The sequence below is a fragment of the Sycon ciliatum genome, chromosome 2 (genome assembly GCF_964019385.1).
Source record: "Sycon ciliatum chromosome 2, ocSycCili1.1, whole genome shotgun sequence".
NCBI classification, from domain to species: domain Eukaryota; kingdom Metazoa; phylum Porifera; class Calcarea; order Leucosolenida; family Sycettidae; genus Sycon; species Sycon ciliatum.
The window spans coordinates 21,087,916-21,104,745 of NC_088644.1; the positions used below are offsets into that span (position 1 = coordinate 21,087,916).

The window sequence follows — 16,830 nt, forward strand, 5'->3', positions numbered from 1 at the left end:
GCGCGGGAGAGTTCAGTTCGGTTGGGTGTTAGGACTTTTCCGAACCCTAACTCAATTTATACAAAGAGAAAGACCAAGGAACTACAAGTTACGCTATACTGTCCACTAACACCACCAGTTACTAAACAATCAGCTCATGCGATAACATTGCACGACACTGACCGACGGTACTGACGATCTACAACTAACTACAACGTTCGACCTGCATGATGTCGACTGCTTGCGTGGCCTTCTCAAGAGGGTCAATGTTGTCCAGGAGACAACGGCTAAGCAGTCAACCATACTTTCTTATTTTAGCAAGGAGTAGTGTCCTGCCAATTTCCAGGTGTGTGTGTGTGTGTGTGTGTGTGTGTGTGTGTGTGTGTGTGTGTGTGTGTGTGTGTGTGTGTGTGTGTGTGTGCAAGAGTACATGTGAACATGTTCTCTGTTTTACTTTATCACGTTATCACTGTGTATATTCCTGGAGAACAGTTGAGAATATAAAGCCGTGCACCAAATACTTGGGTCGACACGGAAAAACCCTGCGCTTTGACATAATGATACATGCATGCAATTGGGTAGGGCCGGGTCAGAGGGCAGGATTTCTTAATCCAGCACCCTCGTTAATCCAGCAGAAAACGCCGTAGCAAAAGGTGCCGGATTAAAGAGGGACGACTGTATAAGCAACCGGAGATAATCCACATGTAAGCCATCAACTGTTACAGCATCGATGCTGTTACATGTACAAGTACTTGAAGAGCATTACGCCCTGACCTATGATTCTAGGCTATGGATAATTGATTTGCACATAGTAATCTGTCATTGCACAAACACTGTGAAAACGGCAACGGAAGTAGGCAGATGATCGATAACGAGACTACCTTCCTCTGGTAGTGCACTTGGCGGTGCAGCAGGCAACACGGTCGATTGGTATTGGTCATTGTCATCGAGCAGACGCACGGACAAATCTTCTCATCTCCATGAGTTCCACCGTGTCGTCGTGTGAGTCACCCAGCGCTTGTTTCATCACAGCAACACCATCTCCAGATACTTGAAGAAATTGACTGGCATCACCGCTGCATATCGCACAACACAAACCCACAAACAATCAAACATACACTTTCTGGAGGGTCTGCCAATATCAATATCAATACAACAGTCATGTACTAACATGGAATTATCCTCGCTATGGTGGTGGTGTGTGAGTGTAGCTAGTGGACCAAGAACACAGCGTGGACTGCTGTAGTGCTGGAGGCACCTACTTCTTTGCAATGGCCAAGCCAATACTAGTAACACGACATGCGGTTTCAAAAAGGGCACAGCTAGAAAAATAGTGTAGACTAGTTGAATCGGTTTAAGTTCACATACAGTAAAACCTGTAATGGCGACCACTCGGATATGGCGACCAATATTCCTTGTCACGGACGCATTCACATTCAAAACAGCTCGAATAAGGCGACCACTCGCTCAACGCGACCGACGACCACCCACCCGCAACCGCTTTGCACAGTGCTAGGACATGTAAATGTATGCATTGCATGGTGTACCATGCATGGTAGGTCTACACATCTGTGCAGGAAGTGTAGATGTGCATGGTGCATGCACGGCAGTTGACAGGTCTGAGGACACCAGGCACATGAGTCGTGCGAGAGTAGCATAGGTGTGTGCAGTGTGATACACTGATCACAATGATGTATCACATGTATTATGACGTGGATATGGTCACGTGACCCACTGAACCTGGATAAGAAGACCACCTGGCCACGGCGACCACTTTTTCTTGTCCCTTGAGGGGTCGCCTAAGACAGGTTTCACTGTACATGCACTGTGACTCATGAATGCAAACGTGGCCACCAACCTGTTGAACAGTAGCTGGCACAGCTTGAAGTGCTCACTGGCGGCCTGCATGCTGTACTTGCCGTAGACACTCTGCACAACGGCTAGGCTGAGAGAGCTGTGTTGAACAGCCGTTGCACAATCACCTGGCATGTATGATAGGATACAGCAGTCGAGACAACACAGGTTGAGGACTGATGGTCTTCAGAATAGCACAGCATTGCACATTAGTACAGTTTACTGAAGTATCCTAAAAAAGGCTAAAGTCACTGAATCTTGTGCATTTACATTCAATGTACTCGGTAAACACATGGATTCTGCATGCGGCAAGGATACTGCAATCTCAGGTATCCAAGTACGCGAAGCAATGCGTCATCAGAACATAATTATTACAATCAGACTGCTTGACCCAGTATGCCTGATCTCATAAGGTAAGTAGCAGACATAGAGATACCATACCCGGTAAAATAAATCAAAACCTAATCATGTGCTACAGAATAGCCGAACGTAATCTCATTTTCTACCAGGGAGTCGTATAAACCCTCCCTGATATCTACAAACCAAGGCTGTGTTTACATGAGAAATTTCAACCCGGGTCGAGTTCAGCCCGGGTTGAAAGTCTGTACGATAGACAAAATAGGTGAGCGTTTACATGAAGACAGCTGACCCAGGTCAAATACTGATATGCCGCCAAAAGTCCACTTCCAGAGTCCTGTATGGTCACGTGAATACTTTCGCGCGGAATTTGCATGTGCAGTGCTGTTCAAACATGGCGTGAGATACGCATAGAAGTACGTTAGTACGATTTCTCGCCCCGGGTTGATTTCAACACCCCCCCCCCCCCTCCCCCAGCAACCCGGGGCGAAATTTCAATCCGGGTCAAGCGCAATGCGTCATGTAAACGCGCCATTCATTTCGTGTACATGGTGGGTTGAAATCTGACCCGGGTCGAACTCAACCCGGGTTGAAACGCCTCATATTAACACAGCCTCAGGGTGCGTTCTTATATTCTCTAGCTTCTCGGAGAAGAAGAAAAGAGAAGAAATTGGTATAATTCAAGAACGGGTCTCGAAGAATTCGGAGATATTTTGCACATGTCAAGCAATATGAAGCGCTGAAGGGGCCGCGATCTTGAGTGCCACAGCACTGCGCATATGCGAAAAGGGAAATGCGTACACTCATGATCAACACGTGGCTTTTAGCCGTAGTTGGCATGCGCTGATCCCAAACCGCGGGAATCTCCAAATTTCAACCACCTGTGAAGCTTGGAGAGCTTTGGAAAGCCTCCTAAAAGTCGGAGAGGATATAATGGCCTATTCACACGACAGGCACTTGCACGTTTTACAGGGAGTGATTCACCAGAAAAGTGACTGAGTGGATTCACACGGCTGCGCTCAACAGGCACATCGGCATTTTTGAATGATTCACCTACCAGTTGCCATGAGTATTTCAAATTTTCAAAACATGCATACAATAAATTAATATCATGGTGAAAAGAGCCGCGTAAAAAAACAAGTCTTGTTTCGCGCTTTTTGGTGTAAATGTACTCGTGGACGCCACGATTAATGAGAAAGTTGGCCCCCAGCTAGCTCGCTTGCACTTTTCAGCCACTTTCAGCCACTTTTCTCGTTCACGGGTGAAATACCATAGCAACGTTCCGGTGCACGTGGATTTGCCTGTCGTGTGAATCGCCCATAAGAACAGCTCTCGAACTTTTCCGAGAGGATTTTTAAAAATAAACAAAAAATGTTTCCGCTCGGGTTCGAACCGAGGACCTTGTGCGTGTGAAGCACACGTGATAACCACTACACTACGGAAACATCCACATGCCAAAGATAAGCTCAGAGGTGTCAAGTCATTCGGCAGCGATGATGAATGGGATCAAGAGTACATAACCAGCAGTGCAGCAACTCCCGCATACCCTGCTGTCAAGTTGAAGTCACTCTTATGATACAATGCTTCTCGCACGAGTGGTTTATGATGTTTGTACAACGCATCACATGTGTTTCTTTGAACCAATTTGTTCTCGATAAAACGAGGATTAATCAACGGCAGTTCCAGGATACGTCTGATATTATAATACGTGTACAATGCGCATCGCATCATACAAATGACGCCAGCTTGAAATTCTGTCGGGACAGCACCCATAGTGGAGTTGCACACTCTTGGGGCTATGTACTGTTGGTGGGATCCGAAATCATAGTTCAGCACTTGCAAGAGGGCCAGATATCTGGTGATGCAAACATTTCCTGTCTTTGATGCCATGCACAGGACAGTGAAAATGCACTGGAGTCAAGATGACAACAAAGCAATCCTGAAACTCCTTGACTGCTGTTTTGTACACTGCAGTATGGCGCTGATTCCGGATTCAGCTCTCCAGCAAGCTTGAAAAAAAACTCAGTCACTAAGGATAGGTTGACTTAGCTACACACCAACACAAAGACCATGCACACAGCATGCACACAGCATGTACCGAGCGCGCATAGAGCATACACAGAGCATGCACAGAGCATGCACAGAGCAACAGGTCCACTCACTTACCTAGCTGGTAGAAGACATTGGCCAGGCAGTCGTGAGTATAGCCAAGGCTGATGTCATTCTCCGGCAAATACTGACGCTGCAACGTGACGGCACGCTGCAAACAATCCACCGATTCTGGAAGAACAGCACAACCATATTTGAACATTGTACCGTAAAGTACCGTTGATCTGCCCCCCCCCCCCACGCCATGTCACTTCCAGCTGGGTTTTCGGCAGGGGGCGGGAATGAGATCAAGGCTGTCAAGAAGCTGGCGTGGATTGCGGACTACCTAACAGATAGAACGCAAGCAGTGTCAGTCGAAGCCTCGAAGGGGTACTCTCAGACCCACTGCCTGTTAAGTCGGGAGTCCCCCAGGGATCTATACTGGGGCCTCTACTATTCTTGTTGTATATAAACGATCTACCTGACTGTATAGATGGTTTGTCACTATTTGCTGATGACACAGCCCTCATTCAGTTTGACGCTGACATTGCAAACCTGTGTACGAAGCTCCAGAATGGAATCAATGTTGTTCATAAATGGATGTTGTCATGGCATCTGAAACCCAATATCTTGAAGACAGAAATAGTCTTTCTCCCTCAACTAGACCACCCTCCCACATTTACCCTTCCCGGACTTGATTCGGCTATTAATATTGTAGATACGCACAGGCATTTGGGTGTTGTATTTGACTCGCAATTGTCCTGGAATTCTCACGTAGATTTTGTATGCAACAAAGTTAGCAAATCTGTAGGTTGCCCGATGTCTCACTGCTCCCACTTGTCCCCCCGAATGTATTCGTCTCTTTTATAAATGCTACCTTCTTCCTATCTTTCTGTACGGCGCCACTGCTTGGCATTCCCTGCTTAGTAAATCTGCTGTACAGGCACTAGAAATACATCACAAACGTGTGTTGAAAATTATTTTTCGTAAACCCTCTCTATTCCCCTCTACTGATCTATATAGTTTGGCCTCCACCAGCCCCATCTCTATCCTGTCGCAGAGACAGTCATGCGTTCTGGTCCATCGCATTAAACTGAACATTGTCCCTGAACATCTCAGCAAGTATAATTGGTTTACTTTCGCACGGGACACTCGCAATGGCATAGTACTGCCCAGAGCTTTGTCAACTATGTTTACCAAATCTCCTATCTTTTCTGCATATTCGTATTGGCTCAAGCTGCCCATCGAAATGAAGACAATATCCAATATTAGACAGTTCATAGTGTCATGCCACGTTGTAGGCTCGCTGTCAGATATGTGATGAGTTGTAATTATTCCACTCCAGATTATGATTGTTTGCGTCTTTTATCCTTTTTAATCTGTGGATGCAGCCAAACGGTTTTGGCGTGGTTCTTTTCCTTTGACTGGAGAGTTGTTGTGTTTCCTGTCACCACATTGTGACAATGTCGTAGTAATAAATTATATTCTAATACAGTCTTCTATGGTCGTGGGTCGATCGTCTTCGGACGAATATTCTTACACATCACACACTCAAACACTCTTTTGCTAGCTTATCTCGCCGCTCTCTACCATGGTCAACATAGTGATACATTTCACCCCGCTGATGCATTCCTTTCTTCCAATTATCATCTTTCCTTCTTTCTTTCTTTTTTCTTCTCTTGCCATGGCTGGCTAACGCCCCCTCCTTTGCATTGGCTTCTGCCATTGGACGGTGAAATAAAATAAAAGTGCAGTACGATGTACAACGTAGAAGTTCAGACTCGATGTGCTGGATTGTGCACATTTTCATCCTGGATTGGCAAATATTGTGTACAGCAGTGCATGCGTCGGTTCAACATCCTATTTTCGTTGTATACGCCGAAGTCGCTTCACAGGTGGAAAATCGACAGGGGGCGGGAATTAGAGAGGGGGCGGATCAACGGTACTTTACGGTATTTGCTGTTGCCACTGCTGTGCAGAAAAGCCGCGGTGGCATATACGGTACCAGGAAAAACTAATTACGGCCCTCAACGCTGGTGCATCGATCTTGAACGCTCTCAAGCGTCCAAGGGAGGCACGGAAATACTTGTAAGTTCAAATAACAATGCATACTACATGAGATCAGGATGTCATCCCTGCTTAGCGGTTCGCACCCCATATACTGAACACAATCTCCATCATAAACTGTACTTCGCAAGCACTGCTGGAACACAGGGGCACAGTACCTGTCAGTTTGCCGGCATCACGCAAAGAAGTGCCTCTGTCCATCAATGTAGCCACCTCTGCCGACATCTACAAGCAAACAACAAACACGTTCTCCAGCTGTTGCAGAACACATGTACAGTATGCTAACTCTACCACACCGAATGGCTAAGTTCCACTATGGCGACACTGCTCCGCGGCACGTGGTAAACATCCTTGCTGCCAAGGAACAGCGCAGTTCCATTGGCTCTCCGCATTCGACGTGCCATAATTTCAGTCAAATTTCAGTCAAGGCGACAGGAAGTGCGAGCTCCACTTTGGAAGTCGCCAACTTCTTCGCGCTATTGGTAGCACCTAGTGACCTACAGTAAGGATAAGCTGAACATACCCGTAATGTCGCGTATTAAAGCCGGGCTTACTCCTGTAGAAGCCGATGTCAGGGCTAGGCTTCTATTCACATCAGGCTTCTATTCAAACCAGGTATTTCTATGTGTGTCAGCACTAAAATCAGGCTTATGTGCCGACAGTGTATCTTGAAAATCAGGCTTCTATACGAGACAGACTTTTTTTTAAGACACTACGGTACATACCAGTTTGATGCGGTCCGCACTGATCCCAGATGAGCAGGCTGCCAGACGTTCTTCAGCTGCATCACCATTCTCACTACACAAAAATCACACCGATTCCGCACCAACGCACACGATTTAGGATCACAAGCCATCTCATGAGAATAAAATGCCTATGCAACGACGATAACAGTTGAGAAAAACATGTGAAAAATGAACAAATACCATGCACATGCTCAAGGCTGCGTGACTTTCATGGCATGCAACGCCGTTACATAGGCGTGTATAAAAAAGTGAGACATTCCTCCGCAGGACCTATTCTTTGCCCGTCAATTGGGTGGAAACTGATCTCAAATGGCAATACTGGTATGTTTAATGTCCCCCACCGTTCAGGAGCCGCATCTGACGCCTGATCATGGGGTGGTGGCGTCCCACGGAAGCGGAAAGGTGGTTCTTGACCAGGGAGTTGTACGACTCCTTGTTCTTGACCTGCCCGTTACGCGAACCCGTCGAATTTATTTTTTTATTTTTTTATTTAATGTGGAAGGCAGCTGACTGGTCATTAATTACAAGTGTTTTTACTAGGTAACGGCCATATCACGTGCTCTACACCTCTTACCAAGCAAGGCACTTGCATTGAAAGAAATACTGCTTGCTCAAAGCCTGAGAGCGCTTATCGGTGTCGGGAGAACGAATGGCATCAACTCCTAGCACACACCAAGACAGCAGTACATGTACAATCAACACTTCTCCTCCATTTTTGAACTAATTTGAAGTATCTCCCTTAGCAAAACCTCCCAACAAAGGATACCGGTGTATACGTCTTACCAAGCAAGGCATTTGCATCCAAAGAAATACTGCCCCATTGAGAATCTATTCCTCGACTCAAGAAGTTGTTACAACCGGTACAGACACATTTTAAGGACATGCTTGTTCAGTATCAGCTGTTCCCCATCAAGATGTAATGCATTCTGTAATGAGCACACCTAACACAGGACTGGCATGTCTGCTCCCTAGAGTAACAGCAATGAAGAAGCTCCAAAGAAACTTTAAAAACAAAAAAAGGCTCTCAAACTTGCACCTGACAACCAATCGCTACGATGAAGATGAAGCCCATTCTCTCCTCCAAAGATAGTCTACAGCAATCAGAGAGTAGAGTGTACCTAGTCCTGCTTAGTGCTTACCATAGCAATGTGTCACCTCACATCCTGCATTGATATCACGGTCTGACACAACAGATATGACATTACCGTCGAACCTAGCAAAGCAGACCCACACACACACACAGACACACGCACACACGCATGCAGCACCCACACACCCGCACCCGTACGCAGCACCCATACAGACACACACACAGACACACACAGACACAGACACACAGACACACACACACACACACACACCCACACACACACACACACACACACACACACACACAGCACCCACACAGACACAGACAGATAGACAGACAGACAGACACACACACACACACAGAGGAAGGACAAGTTTCTACACGCCATCTACGAATAGAAGTTTGGCAGTACACTGTCTAATGAAGATCTGAAGACAGGACAAACAAAGTACAGTAGCAATATAAGATCTGTAGACAGGACAAGAAAATCAACCGTAATCACAATAATGGCAATTTATCCAGGGTAGTTCAGCCATTGTCAGACTGACAGTTGTGGTGGTGGTGGGATGGTCAAACTGGTTTGCAAAAGATGACGCCCCATATTTGCTGCAGCATAGTGCACACATCTATGATGTGCCATTTGGGCTCGAAATCCCGAATGCACAAAACACACGCGCACACACACACACACACACACACACACACACACACACACACACACACACACACACACACACACACACACACACACACACACTACACCAGACAAGGAAACACATGTATCCAATATGCGCTGAGTGACCCCACTTTCCGTCAAATACAGGAGCATGTGCATTCTAGTCCACTGTGTGTGCATTAATTTTCTACTGTAGCAACAGTATACCGGTGTCCACTTTGCCTCCTGAGCAGGGGCGGATCCAGGAGGGGTTCCGCGGTTCCACGGAACCCCCTAAACTTCGTAAAAGTACTACATGTACTGGCAACCATATGCGTGTCCATGCACATGTATCTGACTATACTGGAACCCCCTGTAAAGATTGCTGCATCCGCCGCTGCTGAGGGGCATGATTGCCAAACCATTCAAAGTCCAGGCAATACTTCCAAGACCAGTCAGTAAGAAATTTATTTTATTCACAATCACGTGGCACTACCCAATGAAGAGGTGATGTGGGCCAGCCATGGTGACAATAGAGGGAAAAAGAAAAAAAGAAAAAGGATAAAGAAAGGAAGAGGAAGGAAGAAAGAATGAATAAGCAAAGTGGAGACAAGAGTTTTATTAGTGCGATCAAAAGCAATAACGAAGTGGACTTGAGAACGTTGAACTAACAAAATAGTACAAAAATTCTGGAAGAAGACATTTCCTAATCAATTTTGAGATGATTTCCCACGATGATAGTCTCAGAAAAATCTTAAAAAGTTTAACGTTTTTGTAATTTTGGCATGATAACGTGCAGAAAGTTTAACGATGGCTACCTGGCCACCCATCTGTATGCGCATCTTTACACAAACATGTCGCAATAACGTTTCTTCAAATATTAACTTGAACGAAAAAAATTGGTCGTTGAAACGCTAGATTTTGAGTCTTTACGACTCCCTGGTATCTAGCACATGTCATCTCCTTACTGTGCATGAACATGCTGTCATGGACCTCATGCCATGGTGATAGCCTGTCAACTGCAGCGATTGAAAACTGCTTCACTAGAACTTCGTGGAAGATGATAATAATGTCCAATGACTTCATGTCGATCCAGTGTTTTGGTGAAATGAACTGATTTCGTTGTTCATGACCACCTACGTTTCGTTTGTGCAAATGAAATGTGCAAAAATAATCAGCACGCAATTTCGAGCATTTTGACATACCGTACATAATTATCATGTCAGTACATGGGACTGCATTTTGGATACCGTAGAATCCCGCGGATAAGCCCATGGGCTTATCTGTTTCACAAGGACATTTTGGTGGGCTTATACGAGAACATGGGCTTATACGCGGACATGGGCTTATACGCTGACACCAAGTTGTGCTATTGAAAAGTATCAAGGAAGTGAGAAGTACATTGCTGAAAACCACTGACTGGCACTGTGCAAACAAAAACAACCGATGATTGTGCTGAAATGCACGAAAAAAACTATAATGTGCATGTACTACGTACATGGTATGGCCAAGAGTCCATAATTTATGGACTCTCGGTATGACCTAGGCCCATGGGCTTGTACGATGAAGCTTTGTGATGTTCAAACAAACCCTGGGCTTATGCGCGGGCATGGGGTTATAGTTATACGCGGGTGGGCTTATCCGCGGGATTCTACGGTAATTAGAAGTTCCGGATAATTCGAATTTAGGGCCAGCCTGGCAATTTGAGGTTCGAATTAGAGGGAGTCTACCTGTAGTACCTATCTTCAACTCAAACTTTTTTTCTTCGTTATTTTGGTGAGTCAAGTCAACGCATGGCCAGGTGCGGGTGGGCCAAACGACTTGTTGAATGTTGTTGTTGGAGTTTGTGCTTCCTGCCGAGTGACTGACACTTGACTGGCTCACGTCATGTGAACATACACACAACACTGAAACGGTGCGAGTGAGGCTGCGTTTACACGACGATTGAAAACGATTTGCGTTTACACGACAACGAAGTACGACCTAAACGGAACGAAATCGTTGGGTTTACTACTATCGTTTACACGACAACGCCCGAAAACGATACCTAAACGGAACGAAATGGAAACGCACTTCAAAGTGTCTTGAAACGTTTTGAAAACGTTTTCAAAACGTTTTCGTTCTCGTGTAAACGGTCAAAAAAGTGGAAACGGAGCGCGGTCATGGAAACCATTCCGCGCGGGACTCTATTTCGCGGGAAATACCTGACCTTTGCGACAGCCAGCACGTGCTATTTTAAACTCCAGCCTGATCGCCCGTTTTCCGTTTTCGTGTAAACGGTTCAAAACGATTTGCCGTTCTCGTGTAAACGGTTTGAAAACGATTCCAGGCCAGCCCGTTTTCGTTCCGTTTCGTTCCGTTTCGTTTCGTCTCCGTGTAAACGCAGCCTGAGTAGAAGTCATTGCGCTGTATACATGTATGTGGCTACGTGTTGAATATACAGGCACGTCGATAGATCGACTTCTTGTACAGGCGTCTGCTTTTCTCAAAATGTCGCCGAAGTCACACGCTTTGCCAAGTCATGGCCTAGCGATAGCGCCTAGCGCCTGGAGAATGAGTCCGTGTCTGTCGTTTTCGACACATGGTGAGGGACGCAGCTCAAAGAAACTATTTGGCCAGAAACAAATTGGGACTCCTGCCGCGCTTCAACATTTATCACGGTTTCGACTTGTCCTCTACATCGATACGCGTATACGAGCAAGAAGTAAGTTGTGTGTTGTAAACCAGACGTACAATCATGTACAGTAGTCAGTAGATCTACATGTACCTGCGTGCGTGAGTTGTCATTTTCCATGCTTCCGCGCGGAATATTTCTTCGAATTCACAGGCAACCAGTTACCTGTCATGGCAGGACCACGGCTTGTCATCTCTTCCAACATGGCTGCCAATAATTCTTCACGTCAGATGAAAAAAAAAGGTGGGCTCAAGCAAACTAACTACTTACCGTTGAAGTTTCACTCATTACTCTAGTACTGCAGGCCTGTCCCTACCAGGAAGATGAAAGAACTGCGAGGTGCTTGTGAGGTCTAAGAGATTGCTGTGGTGTAAGACAAGTGTAGGTACTGCAGGTCAGGATAGCACAACTACTTGAACTAGATGATCACAGGAGAATGGCAGCTGTTCAAGTGAGTTCAGCTGCATACAACTGTGTGTTCTGTCAAAAGACAGCAGTGGCAGCAGCAGCAGCAGCAGCTGGCCAGTCAGTGCCTCCAGGAAAGCTGCTCTCCTGCTTCCATATCATCTGCAGAGAGTGCCTGGACAATGAGATCAATGCAGATGCTGTTGTCAAGTGCAAAGCATGCGGAGAAGCAACCAAGCTGCCCAGACAGACAGCCAGCCTGCTACCCTCAGCTGGAGTAATCGTCAAAGCTGAGCATCGAGGAATCAATGGAGCAGGAATTAGCAGTGCAGTAGCAGAAATGCTGTGTGATGATTGTGATGTGAGTGAAGAGCAAGATGCAGCAGCAGCAACACACGAGTGTGTCAACTGCTCACTGTTGCTGTGCCAGACCTGTGCTCAGGCACACACCCGCCGCCGTTCATCCAGGCATCACACCGTGGCTAGTCTGCAGGAGAGGGCAGACACGAGCGCGCAGCAGACAGAGCACACACTGCACGTGTGTCCTTTGCACAGGAAGCACCCCCTGTCGCTGTACTGTGAGTCCTGCAAGGATGCGTGCTGTCAGCGATGCTATGACACAGGCGCACATACGACAGATGGCAGTCGGCATGCGCTGGTCAGAGTTGAGGAGAAAGCTTCAGCCATACGCGATAGCATCCGTGCTGAGAATGAGCGAGGAGACACCAACAGAATGACAATGACGAAAGCCATCGCAGAGGTCAGTAGCACAATAGAGGACATCACTACACAAACAGAAAAAGCGTCTGAAGATGTACATGCATTCTTTGAGATGGCTATCAATACCCTTCGCGAACGAGAGAATGCCCTCAGAGCCCAGCTGGACCGATTGTGCTGGGAAAAACTCAAACACCTAGAACTGCAACGGAGCAAGTTGGATGAACTGGAGAGCGGCGCAGAGCTGAGAGACACAGCGAAGGAGCACTTCATCGGGAGACCATCAAACTCCAATGAGTTACTCCTCGTGTCAGACTGGATCAAGCACTTGGATTGGAAAGCCAACAATGTGCTTCAGAGTAGTGCAGAGCCTTGTAGCATGACCTGCTTCTACTTCACGCCAACCGACAATGATGCCTTCAGGAAAGTAGTAAGGACACTGGGTGAGGTGGAAGACGGAATGATTGATGTAGACAGTAGTAAGCTGACAATAACTCGTACAATGACAGAAGATCACATGCTAATAATCGGAGTGAAAATCATTGCACACTGCCGCGGCGTCAAGGATGTAGCATCTATGGCAAGCAAATACATCAAAGTGCAGATACAATCACCGAATGACCAAGTGGCCGAATGTCAACCAACGGACGTAACCAACACAGCTGCTGCTGCTGCTGCCTCAGCACACGCCGATGTTCACTTAAGCTATCGCTACGAGGTCCAAGCACCGGGTGACTACCTGGTACCTGTGACTCTGGCCAAAACAGGACGACACTTTCCAGGCAGTCCATCTAGAGTACAGGTGGCGGCCATGGTCAACACGTTTGACCCGGAAGCCTCTTCCAAGAACATTGCGTTCAGCCACAGCTTTCGCACGGCACAGAAGAAAGTGGCACGGAACTACGACTATGCCATTGGTCTGAGCATGATGTCGACGGGTACACATCATTACAAGTTGCAGTGCAGTGGTCTAGTCGAGCATCCCAATAACAACCTACACATCGGTGTTACGTCCAGCACAACACAGACAAACGAGAACGTGTTCCCGAAGGATCACTTCAGCGGCTTCATCTCCGACCCCAAGTTCATGTTTGGCTCCGGCAACATCGAGAGAACGTTCACAACACGATGGCAAGACGATGTCATCTCGCTGGTGATGGATTGTGAGAAGCATGTGCTGAGCTTGCGCAACGAGAGGACAGGTGAGACTGGGATTATCAGAAATGTCTGCAACGGAAAGCTACCGGTACGATTCGCTGCCGCACTCTATCTCAAGGAACACATCGTAACATTACTATGAGACCAGCATAGGTCTTGGCAGCAGCTGTGCCAAGCCTTGGGCAACAGCAAAGCATGTCAAGTGCAAATAATGCTGCACCCAATAGCACAATGTGATAAAAGTAATAAAAATAAGCAAAACAAGAGCTGAGCCCGTACCAATTCGATCTGCTAACAGCAACCAAGCTAACGAGTGCAGTTATCAGTGTGCTGCATGTCCTAATCTATACACCAACAGCACACAGATCAATGCTGTACACCATGCAATACTATACATTCTGTCATTCTGTGTCAAGCGTGATGTATCATTTGACGGTCTTATTTTATGATATACTCGACAGAAAGCATACCATTCTCAGCAAAGCAAACTCCGTTCCCTTTCCTATTTGGAATTATGACACACAAGAAGCTTCAAGCTATGTACCTTTGGCTCTTTGAAATACACGTAGCAGTCACCTCACCCCATCCCCATGTGCTTTCGGGCTGGACAATTCACCATCTCAACAACAAAAACAACAACCATTTGATATTATTTTTAAACACCCAACACCTAATACATCCCTGGCAACAATCGTTTATATGAGAATTGGGCACTGATTCCAAAGACCTGTGTCTCAAGCCGATCGGAGAAGGGGAACCGTGTCAAATTCCATTGAGAAGACTTTACGTATTTGGGCATTGGGCTTGATGACGTGCGTGTTGATTAGCTGTAAGCATGCTATGCATGCTCAGCAGTGTGAATTTAATGGAAGAAAAGCTTTGGAGGTTGAAGATTTATTTCGTTCCCCTGCCGGTAACCACATCTAGATGTAGGAAGCTATTGAGCAGGAGAGTGACACATATCTTTCCGAAGGTTGCCCAGGCTGTAGTGGTGATGAAGAAGACACCATCATCCCGAGATTGATTGTAGCGAATTGGAAAACTCAATGTTGAATTTGTTTCTATTCCAAGGCAATGTCAAGGTAGGAAGAGTGCTTAGACTGACTTTGAAAGTTAATCGGAGGTGGACGTGGCTTTGCATAGTAAAACATTGCAGACAATGATAACAGCCACATTCAGGTGATGATAGGATGTCCACTGCTAACAACATCACCCACCACCGCATACAGGTGAAGACGGAGGCTGAACGGTGAGTATACCTCTACATTACTAGAGGATCCAAGGGCAGTGGATTCAGGTAGCTGCTGATCAAGCCATAATGGTGTATCCACAGATACACGGAAGTATAAACCCTACGACAGAGTTTGGCAGATGGAAGAGAAGAAATGTTTAGAACATCCCCAAAAGGAATCTGCGTAACCAGTCATGGCTCTGTAGCTGTGACCGGAAATCACAAGATTTCACTTGTACTCGTACAGGTTCCCTCGTCAGACCTACTCATCGTCTTTCATTGCAGTTCTACACACAAATGGAGCTGCAGGGCCATCAGGAGTGGACGCTGCCACATTGCACTCGCCATGCACCAGCTTTACGGATGCCTCGGATGCCTTATAATTATGATTCTCTTGCTTGCTGTGCACGCCGCCTGGCAATAAAGTATGTCAACCCCTCCTCTCTAGAGGCCTATCTTGCATCTCGGCTTGCGCCCCTGGCCAAAAACCCAGGGGCAAGCCCATTGGAATCGGCGAGGTGCTCCAACGTGTTATTGGAAAGCAATCCTGTCAATCATTGGAAATGATATTCAGGAAGCAGCAGGTAGCCACCGACTTTGCGCAGGCCAAGACTACGGCATTGAGGCCACCATTCACGCCACGATGGATGTGTACAACTCCCCTGACGTCGACGGAGTGCTGATGGCTGACACCACTAACGCCTTCAACAGCCTCAACCGTGCTGCATGCATTCACAACATACGCCTGTCATGCCCAGCCCTAGCAACGGTTGTCATCAACTGCTACAGCAGCCCCGCCAACTATATGTTGGAGGAGAAACCATCCAGTCAAGGGAAGGAACCACGCAGGGTGATCTGCTAGGCTGTGCTAGCCATGCCAATTTACGCCATTGGCATCCTTCCCTTGATTACATCCGTGGCTACTGATGGGGCATGCCAGCATTGGCATGCTGACGACTCATCTGCTGACGGCAAGATGGTGCAACAGAAGGCATGGTGGGATTGCCTCCTAGAACGGGGCCCAGCTTTTGGCTATCTGCCCAACCCCTCAAAGTCAGTCCTTGTAGTCAAATCGCTCATCATCTGCGGCATCCTGCTACAAACGACATGAGCGTGAGAGGCGCCGGATCTATGAAGAAAGGATCCAACACGTTGAGCGGGCGGGCTTCATCCCCGTGGTTTTCTCGGCACATGATGGCATGGGCAATTCAGCTATTTTCCTTTATCAGCACATAACCTTCATGTTGTCCGAGAAGACCCGTGAAGCCTACTCCTCCGTCATGGCCTGGCCGGGATTTGTGCCCGTTTGAGATTCGCCCTCCTGCGTACCAGTGTTGCCTGTTTCCGAGGTGCCCCCCCCCTCCCGATCCACTGCCACCGCTTTGTCTCTGCTTCTGCAGCACTGGCGGTTGCTGAAGCTTGGATTGAGCAGTATTGTGTAGAAAATGAACAAATTTTTGTCATCACATGTAGAGTGTTTTCCTCTCTCGTTGCTTTTTCACCCTGCTGTTCTGGCATGATCCACGCTTTATGGTACTTCATTTTCTGTCTTTTTATCGTTTTATTTCACGCAGAAGGCAGAGAGCCAATCGATGCACACTTTCATTGCATTTGACATTGGCATTCGTCACCACCCGATGATCAATTGCTATTGTGCTTTACTGCTCGTAGCCAAGCAGGGCATGAGTCTTGTGATGTATGGTGTCGTAACTTTCGTTTCCTTTGATTTTCTGACTTTGTTCGAGTTGCTGTTTTCTCAGCTTCTCTCACTCCTTTATGCACTCCATTGCATCTTTGCTGCAATAGCTG

The 16,830-nt window shown here is 46.9% G+C and overlaps 2 protein-coding genes and 1 non-coding gene across 3 annotated transcripts in view; 1 reads left to right on the forward strand and 2 right to left on the reverse strand.

The window, feature by feature from the left end:
• Window positions 1–776: 776 nt before the first annotated feature.
• Window positions 777–16,830, reverse strand: part of LOC135809155 (SET and MYND domain-containing protein 4-like) — a 30,956-nt gene continuing 14,902 nt past the window's right edge. Inside the window, exons 13-19 of the mRNA XM_065322441.1 lie at window positions 8,231–8,304; window positions 7,666–7,753; window positions 7,071–7,143; window positions 6,504–6,570; window positions 4,357–4,470; window positions 1,838–1,961; window positions 777–1,055 (exon numbers count right to left, since the gene is read on the reverse strand). Of these exons, the coding sequence (XP_065178513.1) occupies window positions 923–1,055; window positions 1,838–1,961; window positions 4,357–4,470; window positions 6,504–6,570; window positions 7,071–7,143; window positions 7,666–7,753; window positions 8,231–8,304 (673 nt within the window). The 3' untranslated portion in view covers window positions 777–922. The remainder of the gene's footprint in view (window positions 1,056–1,837; window positions 1,962–4,356; window positions 4,471–6,503; window positions 6,571–7,070; window positions 7,144–7,665; window positions 7,754–8,230; window positions 8,305–16,830) is intronic.
• Trnav-cac (transfer RNA valine (anticodon CAC)) lies at window positions 3,563–3,635 on the reverse strand. The gene has a single exon. It is a non-coding gene; the product is annotated as a tRNA-Val (tRNA).
• LOC135809159 (E3 ubiquitin-protein ligase TRIM45-like) lies at window positions 11,930–14,533 on the forward strand. Its single transcript, XM_065322444.1, has one exon. It carries the CDS (start codon window positions 11,947–11,949, stop codon window positions 13,930–13,932), a length of 1,986 nt encoding a protein of 661 aa, XP_065178516.1. The 5' UTR covers window positions 11,930–11,946; the 3' UTR covers window positions 13,933–14,533.

Excerpts from the sequence above, each read along its gene's own strand:
- LOC135809159 (XM_065322444.1), top strand. The coding sequence starts at position 11,947 with ATGGCAGCTGTTCAAGTGAGTTCAGCTGCATACAACTGTGTGTTCTGT.